General features: G+C 44.2%; 1 protein-coding gene across 1 annotated transcript in view; it reads left to right on the top strand.

Moving 5' to 3' along the window:
• The window catches only part of ell2 (elongation factor for RNA polymerase II 2), a 41,322-nt gene that overhangs the window by 5,237 nt on the left and 12,354 nt on the right, over positions 1-23,731 (top strand). Inside the window, 11 exon segments of the mRNA XM_029683601.2 lie at positions 1,867-1,914; positions 2,721-2,842; positions 3,051-3,202; positions 8,702-8,961; positions 13,668-13,792; positions 13,902-13,974; positions 14,194-14,812; positions 14,815-14,931; positions 17,321-17,384; positions 17,563-17,734; positions 23,458-23,502. Of these exon segments, the coding sequence (XP_029539461.2) occupies positions 1,867-1,914; positions 2,721-2,842; positions 3,051-3,202; positions 8,702-8,961; positions 13,668-13,792; positions 13,902-13,974; positions 14,194-14,812; positions 14,815-14,931; positions 17,321-17,384; positions 17,563-17,734; positions 23,458-23,502 (1,797 nt within the window).

The raw sequence follows: 23,731 nt of genomic DNA, 5'->3' as shown, positions 1-23,731 counted from the left end.
TTGCACCCCAGTATCTCTACTTGTACATTCATCTTCTCATCTATCACTCCAGTGTTTAAATGCTAAATTGTAATTATTTCGCAACTATGGTCTATTTATTGCCTTACCTCCCTTCATTTGCACACACTGTATATAGATTTTTCTATTGTGTTATTGACTATGTTTGTTTATTCCATGTGTAACTCTGTTTGTGTCTCAATGTTTTTCTTTATATTGGCCAGGTCGCAATTGTAAAATGAGAACTTGTTCTCAACTGACCTACCTGATTAAATAAAGGTGAAATTTAATTAATTAATTAACATCGTGATGGTAAACTTGGTATGTGTATTGTGACACCGCGAGCAAGTTTACGTGCACTTATTATTTTTAGTGTACACGGTAAAGGGAAATTTGCCGAAGGGAAGTTCCTGAAGTTTCAAAACAGCCAGGGAAGAACCTATTCTGCCGTGCAAATGATTACTCATGTAGCTACCATTATACGTGACCTGTTGACGTAATCTGACTACATGTGATTCATTTTATTATGATCAGACATACAGTGCCTTTGGAAAGTATTCAGACCCGTTGACTTTTTCCACATTTTGTTACGTTACAGCCTTATTCTCAAATGGATGAAATAAACAGAAATCTTCAAACCGGTTTATGTAAATCTTTGCTAATGTATTACTTAAGTATCCTGTTTCCATTGGTCACCCTTGAGATGTTTCTACAACTTGATTGGAGTCCATCAATCTTAAATGGAAGAAGTTTGGAACCACCATTACTCTTCCCAAGACTTTCAGACCATGAGAAACAAGATTATTTGGTCTGATGAAACCAAGATTGAACTCTTTGGCCTGAATGCCAAGCGTCACTTCTGGAGGAAACCTGGCAACTTCTCTACGGTGAAGCATGGTGGTGGCAACATCATGCTTTGGGGATGCTTTTCAGCGACTGGGAGACTAGTCAGGATTGAGGGAAAGCTAAACGGCGCAAAGTACAGAGATCCTTGATAACCTGCTCAGGACCTCCCACTGGTGAAGGTTCACCTTCCAACAGGACAACGATCCTAAGCACACAGCCAAGACAAAACAGGAGTGGCTTTGGGACAAGTCTTGAGTGGCCCAGCCAGCGCCCGGACCTGAACCCGCCCGAACATCTCTGGAGAGACCTGAAAATAGCTGTGTAGCAATGCTCCCCATCCAACCTGACAGCTTGAGAGGATCTGCAGAGAAGAATGGGACGAACTCCCCAAATACAGGTGTGCCAAGCTTGTACTGAGTAAATGGTCTGAATACTTATGTAATTTCTGTTTTTTATTTTATATACTAGCAAAAATGTCTCATCCTGTTTTTTGTTTTGTCGTTATGGGGTATTGTGTGTAGGTTGATGAGGAGGGGGGCGGGAAATGTAATCAATTTTAGAATAAGGCTGTAACCTAACACAAAATGTGGAGAAAGTCAAGGTCTGAATACTCGCTAATTCTGAGGTAATGTTAATATGTGACCATTTTGTCTGAGATGCCTATTATTTACATCGCTTTCAATATAAGAGGGAGCTTCATATTCCTACTCTTACTGTACATTTTGCTTGTTGCAAATTCATGAAACTATAAACATGCTTTTACTAGCTTGCTTCTTTGCTAGTTGATTTGCCAGATGAAACACAATATATGCTTACCAATAGCATATGAGCTGTGACTGGTTGACAGAATGGCCTGCTTTTGTCACTTAATGAGAAACGGCTCTGTATTTTTCTCAACCACATTTGTGATAGTCCAGTTGTAGCTGAGTGGCATTCACATTATTGTTATGATGGAACAACTTACAATTAATGCTTATATTGAAAATGTGATTGTAGAGTCTAATCCTTTCCTTTCTTTTTCAGAATGTAACGTCCTCGTGGCCAACAATGCAATTCAAGGGACTCCAAGGGGTAAGTATGTTCACATGTCAGATCTTCATTTTGACTTGAGAACTACAGTATTAGTTATGGGTCAACCCTGTGGGGGGTAAACTGCATGTTTAATGCAGCCATTATTGAAGATTTAAGCAAACCTATCATTTGAGCGCTGGTGGTATACACATTAAATACAATTCCTACCCTAGCTGGTGTAAACCCAATGTTTTGTGTTTTCAGTGAAATATACGAGTTGTATTTAGAGGCTTGGGGCCTAACTCTTTCCACCCTTCTGAAAGCATCTGGTTAACCCCTGACTACCTGGGCTGTACACTATGAATAGTTGAACTCTCCAATGTCTCAATATCTGTAAATACTTCTCTGGCAGTCTGCAGCTGGGCCCAGAGCAGAGGGAACACACACACACACCTAGCAACTCAGACCTCTAAGATCTGCTTGTGTCATGCAAGCTCATGTTCTAATTAGTCTCAGATCCCACCGCTCAGATCAGTCTATATTGACAGATGCAACACACTGAACATCACTGTAAAGGGTTAATGTTAAGAGACCTTCAGAAATTAGACCCAGTTGAGTGTTTTTTACAGATGGTTCGCTATTTGGCATGACTGACTCTGTCACGTTCAAATATGAGCAAATCTCTTCTTCTGTGCACTATAGCAGTAGAGGAAAATTAAATCCCATTTCCCTTCAAAATGATCGAGTACCTCTGTGCAATACGTCACTCCTGGCAGTTTCATGCATATAGGGAAGAGAGAGACGCTCCTTGTTTTCTGTGGTTGATGAATATTTGTATTAATCTCCTTTGGATGTGAACCTCACAGCGTATTAAGATCCCAAGGACTGACTCTCCAGATGGATCTCAGAACTTTGACTTCTACCTGTCCAACGTGGGCAAGGACAACCCTCAGGGAAGCTTTGAGTGCATCCAACAATATGTGTCCAGGTAAGCACCCTCTGGAATGAAACCAAGCATGTGGCAATGCTCGCTACTGAAGACCTAGTGTAAATTGTTGTAAGCTGGTTAGTTAACTGAAATAATTGTCACTCTGGTGTCAGAATTTTATGTCATTGAGCCTTGTTAGTGAGTAATTGGTTGATTTGAGATGGTCCATGTTGAGAAACCCTGTGCTGTGGGACTGAAACCTCTCCAGTTCGGGGACCCCGCACCTGGTGTCCTTGGGGGTGGTTCAAGACAAAGTCACGTTGTGTGCCACCAACGACTCCTACCAGGTGACTCGGGAGCTTATGACGCTGGCTAAGGAGGATGGAACCAAAGTCCTCAAGCATGGAGGCCATTTCAAAGGCAAGTTCCATCCATTTAAGCCCACATTTCCTTTGTTTGCGCCTGACTAAACCCTTTGGGTCCAGCCCATTAAGGCTTGTTCACATTGGCAATTTGAAGTGACTCCACTCAATTTTTTGCATATCCGATTCAATTATTATTATTTTTTCCTTGCAGTCTAAACAGCCAAAAAGCACATGGAATCAGATATTTCAAGACCCATTTCAAACTACATTCGTAGGTGGTTTGAAATCAGATACAAATCTGATTCCTGGCCATGTGACTTGTCTGAATGCATATTAATCAGATGTAAGTGCTTTTTAGACCTTTGGAATATCTTGTTGCTTGCTAACTACTCTGACAGTTTGACAAGAACGTTTGGTAGGTAACTAGCTTGTTAATTGTTAACAAACAAGTTAGTAAATGTGCTAGAAAGCTATCTAGGTAGCTGATTAGCTTGTTGACTGCTGTGGTTAGCCAAAAAGGACTCATTTTGAAAGCTAGTGTTAGTGCACTGACATGCTAGCTGTTCCCATAGACTTCCTATCATTGAATGACTATCCATTTAAAAGCGCGTCTCTGCAGATATAATTACGTATTTTTTGCAGCGGTGGCAACAATTCAGCAGTGTTTGGTCACCACTCCTAAATGAATATAGGGGAAACACTCACTTATGAGTATTGACACTGTATGCCACCACAGCCATATCTGGGTTAGTCGCACTCTGCAAATAGTTCTTATTTAATGACAACACTGGCCTAAAGCCAAACCAATTGTCTTGCCTTTCTATTTCTAATACACTACGCCTTTCTATTTCTAATACACTACGACTGGATTAAGGTTGGCCACGTGTAAAAGGGAAAGTAAATCTCGGGCTAATCTGATTTGGCTCTCTCGTCCCGTTTTGCCGGTGGAGATACGCTGCACATTCTCTCAATCTCCTTCCCCTCGTAACAGCTCACTGTTGCTGTAACTGGCCATGCAAAATCAACCTCCACTGACCTGGGAGTGGACAGAGTTCTCCCACAGCAGAGGGCCATAAACTGAGTTTCACTGGCAAAGTTTTTCTTCAGGTGCCATGTAACAACAGATTTGATGTCACCCAAATGGCCCATTTGTCACCCGTTATGTTACTCTAAAAGGCAGTGTGCCCCATAGGCTTCTTTGTATGTGATTATAATTTTAGTGCCTTGTGTTTTGCGCAATTATGTGACATGCCTAGATTTGAAACGTTTATTGAAAGATTTTTCATCACTGTTCCCTTTTCATTATGCCAGATGGTCCAGCACCATCATCAGACAATTGTTTTAATTTGGGGTGTAATTCTCATTACGGGATAAGGCCTAAAATACAGGATAAAATCGTGCTATGTCACATGATTGCGCAAAACACCGCGTCTACCAGTTTGTCTGAATAGGCGTTAGTTTAGACAATCGTATAGCAATGTTCATAAAGGGTAAGATGTTCAGGGCTTGTCCAGTTTCTAATAGAAATATAGTTCCAGTTATCTACATGAATTGGTATTGTTTATTTAACATGGCATTGCATGTTTTCTCAACAGTAAGCAGATTTGCGTCTTTGCCTCTAGGACTTCTCTGGAACTATATTTAATGCTGCAATATGTAAGTTATTAGGTGACCTGAACAAATTTGTAGATGTGTTTTTTGAAATGTCATTCTCAATGAAAGCAAGTCTAAGAAGTGGTAGATATGTTCTATGTATGCTATTTATATGCTTCCCATTCTCAAGTTTTGTTTTCATCTTTCACTTTTGGTGTTGTACACCAGCTTCAAACAGCTGAAAGTACAATATTTTTGCTTATGGAAAATGTATTTCACAGCAGTTTAGATGGTACAATGATTCTCTACACTACCTTGTTTATTCACAAACTTAATATTAGGCAAACTATTAGAATTTTAGCAACCAGGGAATGGCTGGATAGTGCATCTTTAACTGCAAGAATCCATGAAATCTTTGCTCTCTGTACTCTCAAACTTGAAAAGTCAGTTAAACCAACCTTTCGGTTTAGTTTCTGCCCGTGGGGATTAATTTGCATATTGTGTCCCAGATGGAAACTGAGAGGGGAGCAGAGGAAAGGGGTGGAGTTTGGGCATGTAACAGCTGGCTCAGTAGAAGCACTCCTATTAACATGTGCAAAATTAGCCCTAGCCTTCATTTATTTAATTTGTTTAGGCTTTGTCCGTTATGTATGTTGGCCTGGGACCTTATGCAATGTTTGTCTTAAATGGGAGACTCATTTACTTGATGCTATTCAGAGTTTAGTACACCAAAGTGAAATCATAAACACACAGCACTGCTACACGGCAGGTCTGTTGGTTTGAATGACATGCATCAAATGTTATTGGTCACATTGTTGTGAATGGTTAGATACTACTGCACTGTTGGAGCTAGGAACAAAAGCTTTCGCTACACCCGCAATAACATCTGCTAAATATGTGTATGTGACCCATCAAATTGAATTTAATGCATGTCATGGCAGAAACTGTAATTCTGATAGCAAGCCAACAGAGCTGCTGTGTTTTTATTACAGTGCCTTGCGAAAGTATTCGGCCCCCTTGAACTTTGCGACCTTTTGCCACATTTCAGGCTTCAAACATAAAGATATAAAACTGTATTTTTTTGTGAAGAATCAACAAGTGGGACACAATCATGAAGTGGAACGACATTTATTGGATATTTCAAACTTTTTTAACAAATCAAAAACTGAAAAATTGGGCGTGCAAAATTATTCAGCCCCTTTACTTTCAGTGCAGCAAACTCTCTCCAGAAGTTCAGTGAGGATCTCTGAATGATCCAATGTTGACCTAAATGACTAATGATGATAAATACAATCCACCTGTGTGTAATCAAGTCTCCGTATAAATGCACCTGCACTGTGATAGTCTCAGAGGTCCGTTAAAAGTGCAGAGAGCATCATGAAGAACAAGGAACACACCAGGCAGGTCCGAGATACTGTTGTGAAGAACTTTAAAGCCGGATTTGGATACAAAAAGATTTCCCAAGCTTTAAACATCCCAAGGAGCACTGTGCAAGCGATAATATTGAAATGGAAGGAGTATCAGACCACTGCAAATCTACCAAGACCTGGCCGTCCCTCTAAACTTTCAGCTCATACAAGGAGAAGACTGATCAGAGATGCAGCCAAGAGGCCCATGATCACTCTGGATGAACTGCAGAGATCTACAGCTGAGGTGGGAGACTCTGTCCATAGGACAACAATCAGTCGTATATTGCACAAATCTGGCCTTTATGGAAGAGTGGCAAGAAGAAAGCCATTTCTTAAAGATATCCATAAAAAGTGTCGTTTAAAGTTTGCCACAAGCCACCTGGGAGACACACCAAACATGTGGAAGAAGGTGTTCTGGTCAGATGAAACCAAAATTGAACTTTTTGGCAACAATGCAAAACGTTATGTTTGGCGTAAAAGCAACACAGCTCATCACCCTGAACACACCATCCCCACTGTCAAACATGGTGGTGGCAGCATCATGGTTTGGGCCTGCTTTTCTTCAGCAGGGACAGGGAAGATGGTTAAAATTGATGGGAAGATGGATGGATCCAAATGCAGGACCATTCTGGAAGAAAACCTGATGGAGTCTGCAAAAGACCTGAGACTGGGACGGAGATTTGTCTTCCAACAAGACTATAATCCAAAACATAAAGCAAAATCTACAATGGAATGGTTCAAAAATAAACATATCCAGGTGTTAGAATGGCCAAGTCAAAGTCCAGACCTGAATCCAATCGAGAATCTGTGGAAAGAACTGAAAACTGCTGTTCACAAATGCTCTCCATCCAACCTCACTGAGCTCGAGCTGTTTTGCAAGGAGGAATGGGAAAAAATTTCAGTCTCTCGATGTGCAAAACTGATAGACATACCCCAAGCGACTTACAGCTGTAATCGCAGCAAAAGGTGGCGCTACAAAGTATTAACTTAAGGGGGCTGAATAATTTTGCACGCCCAATTTTTCAGTTTTTGATTTGTTAAAAAAGTTTGAAATATCCAATAAATGTCGTTCCACTTCATGATTGTGTCCCACTTGTTGTTGATTCTTCACAAAACAATACAGTTTTATATCTTTATGTTTGAAGCCTGAAATGTGGCAAAAGGTCGCAAAGTTCAAGGGGGCCGAATACTTTCGCAAGGCACTGTATCTCCCATGTAAAGTCACTAGGCTGGCCAGTGCTGAAAGCAAAGCTGATTAGCAACTGATGCAAGCAACTCACCTACTTCAGTCTCTCACCAGGCCTTGAGACAGCAAAAATTGATGTGTGGTTTGTGCACATAGACTGCGAGATCTCTATCAGCATTTGCCCGGAGGAGGCGGCAGACGAGGGTACACGTTTCTCTCTAACCTTTAATCTTGTAGAGTGCCTTTGAATTTCATAATCACTGGAGAGCATTATGGAGAAATGTCAAGGCATCCTGACTAATCAGACAACATGAGCTGGGGGCCAGATTCTCTGGATCCTCTTAATGACATTGACTTTTACATTGGGAACTCAGTTTCTCCAAATCAGGCTTCTATGATGTATCTTGTACTAGTAACGTACAATCAGTTCAAATTCAGTCCAGATCCGAACACACAGAGTAGCAACTTTGACTCTTTAGGGCAGGGTTCCCCAACTGGCAGCACCCGGGCTGAATTTGGCCCGCAGGTGGTTTTATTTCGCAGAACAAAAAATAACTGAGCATTTAAAAATATATAGGAATATGACAAACTATTTCAAATATTGCTTACATTTGCATAAGATCATGTATCTCACTATTATGCATGGGAATACTTGAACAGATTTCCAAAATTAAAATCACGAGATGATTCCCTGGTGTTTTTTTACTTCAGGAAAATATAAACACAACATGTAAAGTGTTGGTTTCATGAGCTAAGATTAAAGATCCCAGAAATGTTCCATACATACAAAGGTTATTTCCCTAAAATGTTCTTCACAAATTTGTTTATCCTTGTTAGTGAGCATTTCTCCTTCAAGATAATCCACTTGATGTAGGTGTAGCAGGTGTAGCATATCAAGAAGCTGATTAAACAGCATGATCATTACACAGGTGTACTTTGTGCTGGAAACATTAATGGCCACTCTAAAATTGTGTTTCTGTTTGGACTTTCAATTTGACCAACCATCCGCTTAAGAAAAAATCTGCCTGCTGATAATTGATTTATCCCTGCTCTAGTGTTCCAAGTGCCTGCTGGCTTTCGTACTCCTCTTTCAGTCAGTGTTCAATAACATTATTATGATGTCATATTAATAATAAAAACCTTTGTTAGTGACTAAGCTGCTAGTTAGTGAGGAGTGCCGTTTCTTCTGTAAACTCAATTAAGGTAAGCAATACAACATTTTAAGTATCAGAGAAACAAATGATCAAATAAATGGACTGTGGAGTTCTTAGGTTCCATAATGCCATGGTCTCAATGGATATTGGTTTTGGGCAGATTGTGTGCCATTTTTCTCAGCGTCACCTCCTTCGCCCCTCTCTAACCTCAGGTAAGAAAGTCCAGATCCGCAAGCCAGCGCCGTCAGGCTCTGAACCAGTCGCGGAGCGCAAACGCTCCACCCCCATCAACCCAGCCAAGACCATCCGCAAGTGCCTTGCCAACAACCTGGTTTCCCAGCGCCCATACCGCGACCGCCTTGTCCACTTGCTGGCGTTGCGCTCCTACAAGAAGCTGGAGCTACTGGCCAGGATGCAGCGGGACGGGGTCAGTCAGAAGGACCGCAGCTCTCTTGGGAGTACCCTGCAACAAGTAAGGCTTAGGCTAGCGCCTTGCAACGCGTGAGGCTAGAAGCCAATTTAGGCTTGGTCCGAAAATGTAGTTGGATGCTCCGTATAGAGGGTGTGATGTAATTGCAGCACCTCCAGAGGCATGCAGAGGCCAAAATTGAGCTCCGCACTGCTGTGCGCCTTCCAAATTTTGTAACAATGTGGAAGGGCTTGCTCCGCATTGACATGATTGGTTAACGGTAGGTGGGGGTACGAGGTCCGGTATAAACACAAACTCACTTCCTTCGCAACTGCTCTGCGAAGCGCAAGTATGAATGCCCTGCCTTCTGCAGAGGCCGTATCGCAGTAAATGCTGTACGCCACTGCAGACGCCAGATTGACCATGCAGATCCTTTGAGGCTAGTAGTACCTCTGCAATAAGTAAGACTAGCAGCCTGCAATATGTTTGGTTACAACTCTGCAACCATAATGGCTAGCATCCTGCAACAAGAGGGGGTAGAACCCTAAAACAAGTAAGAGGGGGGAGGTTAGTACTTTATTTTATTGGTTTCATATAAAAGTGTGGGGGGGAGGGGCTCCTAACTATTTATGTAAAGTATGAGTAACTGGCAGCACTGTGTATGAGAAGACAAATCATTACATTTACATTTAAGTCATTTAGCAGACGATCTTATCCAGAGCGACTTACAAATTGGTGCTTTCACCTTATGACATCCAGTGGAACAGCCACTTTACAATAGTGCATCTAGGTCTTTTAAGGGGGTGAGAAGGATTACTTTATCCTATCCTAGGTATTCCTTAAAGAGGTGGGGTTTCAGGTGTCTCCGGAAGGTGGTGATTGACTCCGCTGTCCTGGCGTCGTGAGGGAGTTTGTTCCACCATTGGGGGGCCAGAGCAGCGAACAGTTTTGACTGGGCTGAGCGGGAACTGTACTTCCTCAGTGGTAGGGAGGCGAGCAGGCCAGAGGTGGATGAACGCAGTGCCCTTGTTTGGGTGTAGGGCCTGATCAGAGCCTGGAGGTACTGAGGTGCCGTTCCCCTCACAGCTCCGTAGGCAAGCACCATGGTCTTGTAGCGGATGCGAGCTTCAACTGGAAGCCAGTGGAGAGAGCGGAGGAGCGGGGTGACGTGAGAGAACTTGGGAAGGTTGAACACCAGACGGGCTGCGGCGTTCTGGATGAGTTGTAGGGGTTTAATGGCACAGGCAGGGAGCCCAGCCAACAGCGAGTTGCAGTAATCCAGACGGGAGATGACAAGTGCCTGGATTAGGACCTGCGCCGCTTCCTGTGTGAGGCAGGGTCGTACTCTGCGGATGTTGTAGAGCATGAACCTACAGGAACGGGCCACCGCCTTGATGTTATTTGAGAACGACAGGGTGTTGTCCAGGATCACGCCAAGGTTCTTAGCGCTCTGGGACGAGGACACAATGGAGTTGTCACCCGTGATGGCGAGATCATGGAACGGGCAGTCCTTCCCCGGGAGGAAGAGCAGCTCCGTCTTGCCGAGGTTCAGCTTGAGGTGATGATCCGTCATCCACACTGATATGTCTGCCAGACATGCAGAGATGCGATTCGCCACCTGGTCGTCAGAAGGGGGAAAGGAGAAGATTAATTGTGTGTCGTCTGCATAGCAATGATAGGAGAGACCATGTGAGGTTATGACAGGGCCAAGTGACTTGGTGTATAGCGAGAATAGGAGAGGGCCAAGAACAGAGCCCTGGGGGACACCAGTGGTGAGAGCACGTGGTGAGGAGACGGATTCTCGCCACGCCACCTGGTAGGAGCGACCTGTCAGGTAGGATGCAATCCAAGTGGGCCGCGCCGGAGATGCCCAACTCGGAGAGGGTGGAGAGGAGGATCTGATGGTTCACAGTATCGAAGGCAGCCGATAGGTCTAGAAGGATGAGAGCAGAGGAGAGAGAGTTAGCTTTAGCAGTGCGGAGCGCCTCCGTGATACAGAGAAGAGCAGTCTCAGTTGAATGACTAGTCTTGAAACCTGACTGATTTGGATCAAGAAGGTCATTCTGAGAGAGATAGCGGGAGAGCTGGCCAAGGACGGCACGTTCAAGAGTTTTGGAGAGAAAAGAAAGAAGGGATACTGGTCTGTAGTTGTTGACATCGGAGGGATCGAGTGTAGGTTTTTTCAGAAGGGGTGCAACTCTCGCTCTCTTGAAGACGGGAGGGACGTAGCCAGCGGTCAGGGATGAGTTGATGAGCGAGGTGAGGTAAGGGAGAAGGTCACCGGAGATGGTCTGGAGAAGAGAGGAGGGGATAGGGTCAAGCGGGCAGGTTGTTGGGCGGCCGGCCGTCACAAGACGCGAGATGTCATCTGGAGAGAGAGGGGAGAAAGAGGTCAGAGCACAGGGTAGGGCAGTGTGAGCAGAACCAGCGGTGTCGTTTGACTTAGCAAACGAGGATCGGATGTCGTCGACCTTCTTTTCAAAATGGTTGACGAAGTCATCTGCAGAGAGGGAGGAGGGGGGCGAGGGGGAGGAGGATTCAAGAGGGAGGAGAAGGTGGCAAAGAGCTTCCTAGGGTTAGAGGCAGATGCTTGGAATTTAGAGTGGTAGAAAGTGGCTTTAGCAGCAGAGACAGAGGAGGAAAATGTAGAGAGGAGGGAGTGAAAGGATGCCAGGTCCCAGGGAGGCGAGTTTTCCTCCATTTCCGCTCGGCTGCCCGGAGCCCTGTTCTGTGAGCTCGCAATGAGTCGTCGAGCCACGGAGCGGGAGGGGAGGACCGAGCCGGCCTGGAGGATAGGGGACATAGAGAGTCAAAGGATGCAGAAAGGGAGGAGAGGAGGGTTGAGGAGGCAGAATCAGGAGATAGGTTGGAGAAGGTTTGAGCAGAGGGAAGAGATGATAGGATGGAAGAGGAGAGAGTAGCGGGGGAGAGAGAGCGAAGGTTGGGACGGCGCGATACCATCCGAGTAGGGGCAGTGTGGGAAGTGTTGGATGAGAGCGAGAGGGAAAAGGATACAAGGTAGTGGTCGGAGACTTGGAGGGGAGTTGCAATGAGGTTAGTGGAGGAACAGCATCTAGTAAAGATGAGGTCGAGCGTATTGCCTGCCTTGTGAGTAGGGGGAAGGTGAGAGGGTGAGGTCAAAAGAGGAGAGGAGTGGAAAGAAGGAGGCAGAGAGGAATGAGTCAAAGGTAGACGTGGGGAGGTTAAAGTCGCCCAGAACTGTGAGAGGTGAGCCGTCCTCAGGAAAGGAGCTTATCAAGGCATCAAGCTCATTGATGAACTCTCCGAGGAACCTGGAGGGCGATAAATGATAAGGATGTTAAGCTTGAAAGGGCTGGTAACTGTGACAGCATGGAATTCAAAGGAGGCGATAGACAGATGGGTAAGGGGAGAAAGAGAGAATGACCACTTGGGAGAGATGAGGATCCCGGTGCCACCACCCCGCTGACCAGAAGCTCTCGGGGTGTGCGAGAGCACGTGGGCGGACGAAGAGAGAGCAGTAGGAGTAGCGGTGTTGTCTGTGGTGATCCATGTTTCCGTTAGAGCCAAGAAGTCGAGGGACTGGAGGGAGGCATAGGCTGAGATGAACTCTGCCTTGTTGGCCGCAGATCGGCAGTTCCAGAGGCTACCGGAGACCTGGAACTCCACGTGGGTCGTGCGCGCTGGGACCACCAGATTAGGGTGGCCGCGGCCATGCGGTGTGGAGCGTTTGTATGGTCTGTGTAGAGAGGAGAGAACAGGGATAGACAGACACATAGTTGACAGGCTAGAGAAGAGGCTACGCTAATGCAGAGGAGATTAGAATGACAAGTGGACTACACGTCTCGAATGTTCAGAAAGTTAAGCTTACGTAGCAAGAATCTAATTGACTAAAATGATTAAAATGATACAGTACTGCTGAGGTAGGCTAGCTGCGTTGTTGACACTACCCTAATCAAGTCGTTCCGTTGAGTGTGAAGTTTCTACAATGCTGCTTTTCGGGGGCTAGCTGGCTAGCTAGCAGTGTTGGTTACGTTACGTTGCGTTAGGAGAACGACAATAGCTGGCTAGCTAACCTAGAAAATCGCTCTAGACTACACAATTATCTTTGAAACAAAGACGGCTATGTAGCTAGCTATGTAGCTAGCTACGATCAAACAAATCACACCGTTGGGACTGTAATGAAATGAAATGTTCCTGTTTACCCTTAGGACTCCTCACCCTTCTTAGGCATTAAACACCGAATGCAAATCAGTCTAGGAGACCAATTCCCTGTAGTACAATGACCTTCATTCACAATTACTGAACACGGCAAGAACCAAGCAGCCATACATGAAAGCCATTAGTCTTATTAGACGCACACACACACAAACACACATAGCAAGAACCAAGCACGCACAGATCACACAGCAAGAATCAAGCACACAGACACACTTATACTAGCTATTGCAGATGACGTACTGAACTACTCAGACTGGTTTACTTGGCAACAGCAACTGTGGTTAAGCTGACTACCCATGCTTGGTATACAGAAAACACAATACTCCTACTTGTTTGGGGATTTGCCTAATGTTGTGATTGAATACAGAGATGCTGGATTTGAAATGCAGTGATTTCATACCCAGGTTGAGATGCAAGTAGGGCATTTCATTAACGGAAGAAAAGTAACTCTTAAAAAAAATAGAAAGTAATACCAGGGGTTGTATTTGAGTTGCTTTTAATGCTCCCAAATGATTGGAGAGCACTTTTTTTCAAATGGAAATCTTGTTTATGGGTATATTTGTTCACAGGTGGCCAACCTGAACCCCAAAGATAACTCGTACACTCTGAAGGACTTTGTGTACCGTGAGGTGCAGAGGGACTGGCTGGGCTACTCTGAGGACGACCGCGTTCAGGTCAATGGGATTCTGGCACGGTAGGTCACAATACATTTCACCCTCCTGAACAGGCCCCTGCATTTCTTGCAAGCAGAACCTCGTGGTGACTATGTAGCAGTGGCTCACAGTTGGTCCTCCCTCTCTCAGGAAACTGGGCCTTCCCACTGAGCCGCTTTCCTCCAGCGGTCCTCCTAAAAATGGGTTCCCGGGTTCCGCACAGGTAACGCCTCAACTCTACACTCTGTTAGACACACACACACACCTTCAGTATTACTTGCACAAACAAGCGTGTAAGATGAGCCAAACCTGATGATCAGGTCTCTCCAGTAAAGAGACATTTTTATCTCAAACCTATGCAAATAATTGTTTACTAAGATCAAAAATTATCACTCATTCACAGTAGAGATATTTTGTGTTTTGAATTGTTTGTGTCTTTCAGAAGTGCCAGCCCGAGTTGCCGAGTCACTTCACTGACCCCTTGATGCCCAAGAAGCCCCGCATTTCCCATGTCACCAGCCAAGGGCCACCCACCACCCCCACCTCGTCCTCTAGAGTGCGCCGCAGCGCCACGAAGGGTGACAACAGCCACCACAGCGCCGCTCCCACCACCACTGCCACCACCAAACGCTCGTCTCTCCCAGCCAGGCCCACCACGGCTGGCCCGCCCCTCAACCACCTCCCCCACCCCTCCCAGCTGCCTGTTTCTCACCGCCGTCGTATGTCTCATCACCCTGGCCTGGGCTCCAACTCCAGCTCGCCCAGCACGCCTGAGGGCCGTGGCACCCAGGACCTGCCCCTTGACCAGAGCTCAACCTGCCTGGACCCCTCCTCACCGATAGCCAGCCCCCCAGGCAGGACCGCCGACCGCTATGGCTCCGGCATGCTGCCACCGGCCAGCTCCAGCCACCCAGCCCTCACCATCTCCTCTTCATCATCCTCTTCCTCTACCATTATCCCCCCTCCCTCGCCCAGCAGTAGCAAGAAGTCAAAGAAGCACAAAGGGAAGGACAGAGAGAAGGAGCGGTGTAGGGAGGGGCACAGCATCACATGCGATGGCATCAGCCCCCAGAGGTACAGGTTGAGGACGGCCAAAGGCCCAGGAAGAGACACCACGCCAACGGGGAGGAAAGACGAAGGCCAGTCATCCCCGCCAAAAGCCTATTCTGCTCAGACGAAGGTAGTCTACCTTAATGCCTTGGTTTGGCTTCATGCTTGAATGCCTTGTTAAGAAGGGAAAGGTGTGAGTGCTTGCTCATTATCATGTAAGGCCTGATTCCAATCCATGGTTTTGTAATGACCGCAATGCACAACCAGGCATTGAAAGTGCACTCATGGTGTGTGTGCTTGGAAAGGGCAAAGTGTATGCATGCTTTGAACATGATGGGCTGCTTGCGTATTGGAGTACGTTTCTCACTTGAGTTGTATGTATGTACAGTTGAAGTCGGAAATGTACATACTTAGGTTGGAGTCATTAACTCGGTTTTCAACCACTCCCCAAATTTCTTAACAAACTATAGTTTCGTAAGTCGGTTAGGACATTCTTGGACATCTACTTTGTGCATGACACAAGTCATTTTTACAACAATTGTTTACAGACCGATTATTTCACTTATAATTCACTGTATCACAATTCCAGTGGGTCAGAAGTTTACTGTGCCTTTTTAAAACAGCTTGGAAAATTCCAGAAAATGATGTCATGGCTTTAGAAGCTTCTGGTAAGCTAATTGACATAATTTGAGTCAATTATGTCAATTGTGGATGTATTTCAAGGCCTACCTTCAAACTCCGTGCCTCTTTGCTTGACATCTTGGGAAAATGAAAATAAATCAGCCAAGACCTCAGAATTTTGTTTTTAGACATCCACATGTCTGGTTGATCCTTGGGAGCAATTTCCAAACGTTCATCTGTACGAACAATAGTACGCAAGCATAAACACCATGGAACCACGCAGCCGTCATACCGCTTAGGAAGGAGACGCATTCTGTCTCCTAGAGATGAATGTACTTTGGTGCGAAAAGTGGAAATCAATTCCAGAACAACAGCAAAGGACCTTGTGAAGATGCTGGAGGAAAACGGGTACAAAAGTATTTATATCCACAGTAAAACGAGTCCTACATCGACAACCTGAAAGGCCACTCAGCAAGGAAGAAGCCACTGCTCCAAAACCGCCATTGAAAAAGCCAATCTACGGTCTGCAACTGCACATGGGGCCAAAGATCGTACTTAAAAAAAAAAAAATGTATGTCCTCTGCTCTGATGAAACAAAAATAGAACTGTTTAGCCTTAATGACAATCATTATGTTTGGAGGAAAAAGGGGGACGCTTGCAAGCCGAAGAACACCATCCCAAATTTGAAGCACGGGGGTGGCAGCAGCATCATGTTGTGGGGGTGCTTTGCTGCAGGAGGCACTGGTGCACTTCACTAAATAGATGGCATCACGAGGAAGGAAAATGTGGTGGATATATTGAAACAACATCTCCAGACATCAGTCAGGACTTCCAAAGTTGTGGCAAAATGGCTTAAGGACAACAAAGTCAAGGTATTGGAGTGGCCATCACAAAGCCCTGACCTCAATCCTATAGAAAATGTGTGGGCAAAACTGAAAACGTGTGTGTGTGTGTGTGTGTGTGAGCAAGGAGGCCTACAAACCTGACTCGGTTACACCAGCTCTGTCAGGAGGAATGGGCCAAAATTCACCCAACGTATTGTGGGAAGCTTGTGGAATGCTACCTGAAATGTTTGCTCCAAGTTAAACAATTTAAAACCAATGCTACCAAATACTAATTGAGTGCATGTAAACCTCTGACCCACTGGGAATGTGATGAAAGCAATAAAAGCTGAAATAAATCATTTCACATTCTTAAAATAAAGTGGTGATCCTAACTGACCTAAGACTGGGACTTTTTACTAGGATTAAATGTCAGGAATTGTGAAATTGAGTTTAAATGTATTTGGTTAAGGTGTATGTACACTTCCGACTCCAACTGGTATGTATGATTGATTTAGTATGTATGTGCCAATTCTTCTACATCCAACCTTACAAACCAATTTTCTTTCATCCTTTGGACTCTAGCTCAGCATTTTCTACTCTGTATGTGTCTGTGCCCTGTAATTGGTGCCAACAAACCTTTGATCATGGAAGTTAATTTCACTGATATACCTTGTCTTTATGATAAGTAAAGATTGGTCCGCCCTGAGCAGCACACTCAGAAATCTGTCCAAAGGTTCACTCTGACAACTCTTTCAAGACCAGTACTTTTGAATAGCTCGTTTTACATTTGCGTTAGTTTAGTCATTTAGCAGGAGCTCTTATCCAGAGCGACATACAGTTATTTTTAAGATGGGTGGGACAACCACATCAGTCATAGTAAATACATTTTTCCTCATAGTAGCTTTCAGCAAATTTAGAGCTAGTAAGAGGGAACCGTGTCAAGTGTGAGTATTAGTTTACAACAACAAATAATTGTGGGGAGGGGGTGCCAGTCTTTATTTTAAGGCTAGTAAAGAGAGCTGTTCTGATGTCAGTTGCTGTAATTGTCTGATGTGTGTCTTTGTTATTTCTCAGACAATAAAAAGAGGCCAGTCCACTCCACAGACTCCTCCACCACTGTGATGCCAGATTACATACGGTGAGTACTTTTATTTACTGACTTAATCCTCTTTGTTCTATGTTGAACATGAAGATTCCATAAGAATTCCACTGCTGCCAATCAACCTTTTTTGGGATGGTACCCCCTTTTAGCCCTCTGAAATACAATTGAATGGCACGTGTGTGTGTCACTGTCCTGTGCTGCTGTCCTGTTACAGTAAGTACATGGCAGTGGTGTCCATGGACCAGAGGCAGACTTACAAGGACAACTTCAATGCAGAGTATGAGGAGTACCGCATCCTGCATGCCCGTGTGGAGAAGATCACTCGCCACTTCACCCAGCTAGACGCTCAGTGCAGGAGGCTGCCGCCTGGCACCAAAGAGTACCAGGTCAGATTATAACAAACTACACCACAGTTACAACCAGGCCAAAACACAACAATCTATGCCACATAAGTTGAGGGGAATACTACAATGCAGGTTCAATGAGTTAGCCAGCTAATTTCATTAAACAGCCAGAAATTGCTATTGATTTTCTGGTTAATTTAAGAAAGCTGAACTTGGATACAGTGCCTGGATATCTGAGCATGTCCTTCTCCAAGCTGATACAGTTTCTTCAGAAAGTATTCACACCCCTTGATTTATTCCACATTTTGTTGTTAGAGCCTGAATGTAAAATGGATTACATTTGTTTTTTCTAACCCATTTACACACAATGCCCCATAATGACAAAGTGAAAACATGTTTTTAGAAATGTTGTAAATGTATTGTAAATGAAATACTTTGTCACGTAGTCTGTGGACACCTGCTTGTCGAACATCTCATTCCAAAATCATGGGCCTTAAATGGAGTCCCCCCCCCCCCCCTTCTGCTAAAACAGCCTCTACTCTTCTGGGAAGGCTTTCCACGAGATGTTGGAACATTGTGGCGGGGACTTGCTTCCATTCAGCCACGAACATTAGTGAGGTCAGGCACTGACCCTGGCTCACAGTCTGTGTTCCAATTCATCCCAAAGATATTCAATCGGGCTGAGGTCAGGGCTCTGTGCAGGCCAGTCAAGTTCTTCCACACCGATCTCGACAGACAATTTCTGTATGGATCTCGCTTTGTGCGCTGGGGCATTGTCATTCTGAAACAGGAAAGGGCCTTCCCCAAACTGTTGCCACAACATTGGAAGCACAGAATCGTCTAGAATGTCATTTTATGCTGTTAGGTTAAGATTTCCCTTCACTGGAACTAAGGGGCCTAGCCCAAACCACGAAAAACAGCTCCAGACAATTGTTCCTCCTCCACCAAACTTTACAGTTGGCACTATGCATTCGGGCTGGTAGCGTTCTCCTGGCATCCGCCAAACCAGATTCATCTGTCGGATGGGCAGATGTTGAAGCGTGATCCATCACTCCAGAGAATGTGTTTCCACTGCTCCAGAGTCCAATGGCGGTGAGATTTACACCACTCCAGCCAACACTTTGTATTGGGCATGGTGATGTTAGGCTTGTGTGGCTGCACGGCCAACTCATTTCATTATGCTTTGGTCATTTTCTTGTTGGAACGTAAATCTTTGCCCCATTCACTTGCATTCTGAAGCAGGATCTGGTCACATGCGCCGAATACAGGTGGAGACTACCGTGAAATGCTTATTTACGAGTCCATTTCCAACAATGCAGAGTTAAAAAGACAGCTTTTCCTCTTTTTTTAGTAAATATTTAACGCAATAACAATAACATACAACGTATCAGTACCGAGTCAATGTGCAGTGGTACGAGGTAATACAGTGTATATACATTATATAAGTGTAAAAGTGACGAAGCAATCAGGATATTTAACAGAGTAGCAACAGTGTGTGGGAGTGTCAGTGTAGTATGTGTGTGGGTAGAGACTAGTGAGTGTGCATAGAGCCAGTGCAAGAGAGTCAGTGCCTGTATTTGGCTCCATACATTGTTCCCGCCATCCATCCAGTCCCTGCCGCTGAAAAGCATCCCTATAGAATGATGCTGCCACCATCATGCTTCACGGTAGGGACGGTGTTTGACGTGATGAGCTGTGCCAGGTTTTCTCCAGACATGCTTTGTGTTCAACCAAAGAGAGACTTTTTACCGTCATCTTTTGCTTTTATGGTCGGAGTCTTTCACTGGCCTTTTTGCGTACTCCAGTTGTACCTTTTTCTCAGGAGTGGCTTCTGTCTGGCCACTTTTTCATAAAGCCCAGATTGGTGAAGTGCTGTAGATTGTCCTTCTGGCAGGTTCTCCCATCTCAGCCAAGGAACTCTGTAGTTCTGTCAGGGTGGTCATTGTGTTCTTGGTTATCTTCCTGATCAAGGTCTTTCTTGCCTGTTTGGTCAGATGGCCAGCTCTATGCGGAGTTGTGTAGTTCCATTTGATTTTTTTTCAATTTCCCAATGATGTAGACCACTGTACTTCAACATTCTAGAAATGGTTTTATTTATGCTTCATCACAATTCTACGTTGAAGTCCAAGGAGCTGTCCGTAGATCTCAATGGTATAGTTTTTGCTCTAACCTTTTTTTTTATTAGACGTGTTTCTTTCTAAATCATGTTTAAACAATTGAATTGGCCACAGGTGGACTCCAAGTTGTAGTGACATCTCAAGGATAATCAAAGGAAATTAAATGCACTGGAGCTCAATTTTGAGTATCATAGCAAAGGGGTGTGAATACTTATGTAAATTTAGATTTATGCATTTAATTTTCAGTTAATTGGCTAAACATTTTTTGCATGTTTTCACTTTGTCGTTATGGGGTATTGTGTGTGTGTGTGTAGATCTCTGAGAGAAATAATCAATTTTGAATTCAAGCTGTAAAACAACGTGAAATTGAAGGGGTATGAAGTCAAGGGGTATAAATTAGAGGTCTTCACGGATCCACATTTGCCTAAATACCCGAAATGGTCCGGATCCAGAATTATAAATGTCACCGGTCTGGATTGGATCTAATATGATTGTCTCAGGTATGTGTAATTTGAACTGACTTGTCCGGAAGGGCCCTTACAGATCCGAACGAGACTGCTGCAGTAGCGGGGGAGAGAGAAATTAGATATTTTATGTTGATGCTCTTGCTTTTTCATGAGTTGGGTGTGTAGCTTGTTGTTGGCCAATCATAAGTTATCAAAATCATCCTTAGCGCCTACTAACTTGATAAGACTCTCACAAATATGCAGTGGTGGAGAAAGTACCCAATTTTCATACTTGAGAAAAAGTATAGATTTGTTTTAATAGAAAGTTTCTCAAGTAAGTCAGCCAGTAAAATACTACTTGAGTAAAAATATACTTAAGTATCAAAAGTAAAAGTATAAATCACTTAAAATTCCTTATATTAAGCAAAGCAGACAGCACCATTTCCTTGTTTTTAAAATTTAAGGATAACCAGGGGCACACTTCAACACTCAGATTATTTACAAAATATGCATTTGTGCTTAGTGAGTCCGCCAAGCCAGAGGCTTGCTCTAGGACACCCACAAGCCTCACAAGACTCGTCTGAAGGTCCCCCAGTACCAGTTGAAAACATTAATGGAAGTATATGAGACTGTTTTTAGTGCCAAAAAAATGGAGAGGGAGAGACTGAACAAGTTCCACAGACGTGGAATAATGTGTCCCTGAACAAAAGGGGAAGGGGGGGGTCAAAAGTAACAGTCAGTATCTGGTGTGGCCACCAGCTGCATTAAGTACTGCAGTGCATCTCCTCCTGATGGACTGCACCGGATTTGCCAGTTCTTGCTGTGAGATGTTAACCCACTCTTCCACCAAGGCACCTGCAAGTTCCTGGACATTTCTGGGGGGAATGGCCCTCACCCTCCGATCCAACAGGTCCCAGACGTGCTCAATGGGATTGAGATCCGGGCTCTTCGATGGCCATGGCAGAACACTGACATTCCTGTCTTGCAGGAAATCAAGCACAGAACGAGCAGTATAGCTGGTAACATTGCCATGCTGGAGGGTTATGTCAGGATGAGCCTGCAGGAAGGGTACCACATGAGGGAGGAGGATGTTTTCCCTGTAACGCACAACATTGATTGCCTGCAATGACAAGCTCAGTTCGATGATGCTGTGACACAGCATGACGGACCCTCCACCTCCCAAATCGATCCTGCTCCAGAGTACAGGCCTCAGTGTAACGCTCATTCCTTCAACGATAAACGCATCCGACCATCATCCCTGGTGAGACAAAATCGTCAGTGAAGAGCACTTTTTTCCAGTCCTGTCTGGTCCAGCGATGGTGGGTTTGTGCCCATTGGTGACATTGTTGCCTGTGATGTCTAGTGAGGACCTGCCTTACAACAGGCCTACAAGCCCTCAGTCCACCCTATTGGGGACAGTCTGAGCACTGATGGAGGGATTGTGCGTTCCTGGTGTAACTCAATCAGTTGTTGTTGCCATCCTGTACATGTCCCGCAGGTGTGATGTACCGATCCTGTACAGGTGTTGTTACACGTGGTCTGCCAATGCGAGGACAATCCGCTGTCCGTCCTGTCTCCCTGTAGAGTTGTCTTGGGTGTCTCACAGTAAAGACATAGCAATTTATTGCCCTAGCCACGTCTGCAGTCCTCATGCCTCCTTGCAGCAGGCCTAATGAACGTTCACGCAGATGAGCAGGGACCCTGGGCATCTTTCTTTTGGTGTTTTTCAGAGTCTGTAGAAAGGCCCCTTTTTGTGTTCTAAGTTTTCATAACTGTGACCTTAATTGGTTATCGTCTGTAAGCTGTTAATGTCTTAACGACCGTTCCACAGTTGCATGTTCATTAATTGTTTATGGTTCTTTGAACAAGCATGGGAAACAGTGTTTAAACCCTTTACAATGAAGATCTGGGAAGTTATTTGGATTTTTACGAATTATCTTTGAAAGACTGGGTCCTGAAAAAGTGACTTTTTTGTGTTGAAATATATTTTATTTTTTTATCCGCTTTTTTATATCCTAAATATAGGACAAACACTTCAAAACCTTGTTATTTATTTTTTGACCTTTTTCTGTTTAGGAATGTTATTCAATGTTTTCTGGGCTCTAGTAGTAAAGGCCAAATTCAATATTTGACCATTTGTATTTTTTTTCCAAATGTCTTTACCTAAAGTCCTGAAATTCCAATTCGAATAGTATGACTGGATCATTTTTATTTATTTTAGTAAGTTAAGAACAAAATCATATTTTCTATGACTGCTTAGGAACAGTGGGTTAAATGCCTGTTCAGGGGTAGAATGACAGATTTGTACCTTGCCAGCTCGGGGGTTTGAACTTGCATCCTTCCCGTTACTAGTCCAACACTCTAACCACTAGGCTACCCTGTTTTACGATATAGCTATCGTAAAACAATTCCATATGTCAGCTTAGAACCCTCCCTCTCCCAATAGATTTAAGAATTCATTTTCTGACTTTTTATTTGAAACTATAGGCTGAGAATGCGCATGCACCTGCAGACTCAATTAGCCTAGCTAGCTTAACTAGCTTTTCCCAGTTTGATGCAATCAAGACATAATACATAATCATATTTGATGATAAATAGCCTAGCTATGGTAGCTATTAGTCTACTGTAGCGTGAGTCTGCTTGGTTGGTTGCTGTCTCTTCTACCCTGCTCCCCGTGTCACCCGCTCACAGTATAGCCCTTCCCCTGCCTGCTAGAGCTGCACCTGTCTCCTTCCTCTCGCTCTTTATCAGCTCCGATTTTAATAAAGTAGCTTAAACTTATTCAGCTTCCCACACTCTGATCGGAATGGGTCTGGATCCGACCAGGTCTCTGAAAAAAGAAAAATGTAATAATGCATATTGGGTCTGGGTGGGAAAGCCCCAGGTCCATTTCAAAATGGGTCTAACTTTTTGGACCCTTGAAGACCTCTAGTATGATTACTTTCTGAAGGCACTGTATGCATTTTTGGTCGTTGAGTCAATTATACCATGCCCATTTTCAAGCTGGTCTTTCAAAAAATATATATAATTAAGAATATTTAGGCAAATTTAGCTGGCTACCTCATTGATCCTGCTTTGTAGTATACCCCTCAGGTCATATAACAACTAGGTCTACACCAAAGAGTACCAGGTCAGATTTAGTCTGGTCTCAATGGAACACATGCTCATGTAAATGAAAGCGACGTTGTTTCAACTTTTGCAGGAGGTACATGAAGACATGATGAAAGAGTACAACAAAATGAGACTAGTAAGTAAAACAAATATTTAAATAGCAAACTTAGTCAGTGAGCTATTAGCTAGCTAATGTGTGTAAATCTGAATTTGCTATGCAAAATAGTGTTTCCTTGCGTAGTTGTCAAGACCCAATTTTGGGCCAAGCACTTGTTTTTGCGATGCAGCATAGCCATTTTCAGTCTTTGCATTACACGCTTAGTGCATTCGGAAGGAATTCAGACCACTTGACTTTCTCCACATTT

The sequence above is a fragment of the Oncorhynchus nerka genome, linkage group LG2 (assembly GCF_034236695.1).
Source record: "Oncorhynchus nerka isolate Pitt River linkage group LG2, Oner_Uvic_2.0, whole genome shotgun sequence".
NCBI classification, from domain to species: Eukaryota; Metazoa; Chordata; class Actinopteri; order Salmoniformes; family Salmonidae; genus Oncorhynchus; species Oncorhynchus nerka.
This window is presented reverse-complemented; position numbering and strand designations above follow the sequence as displayed.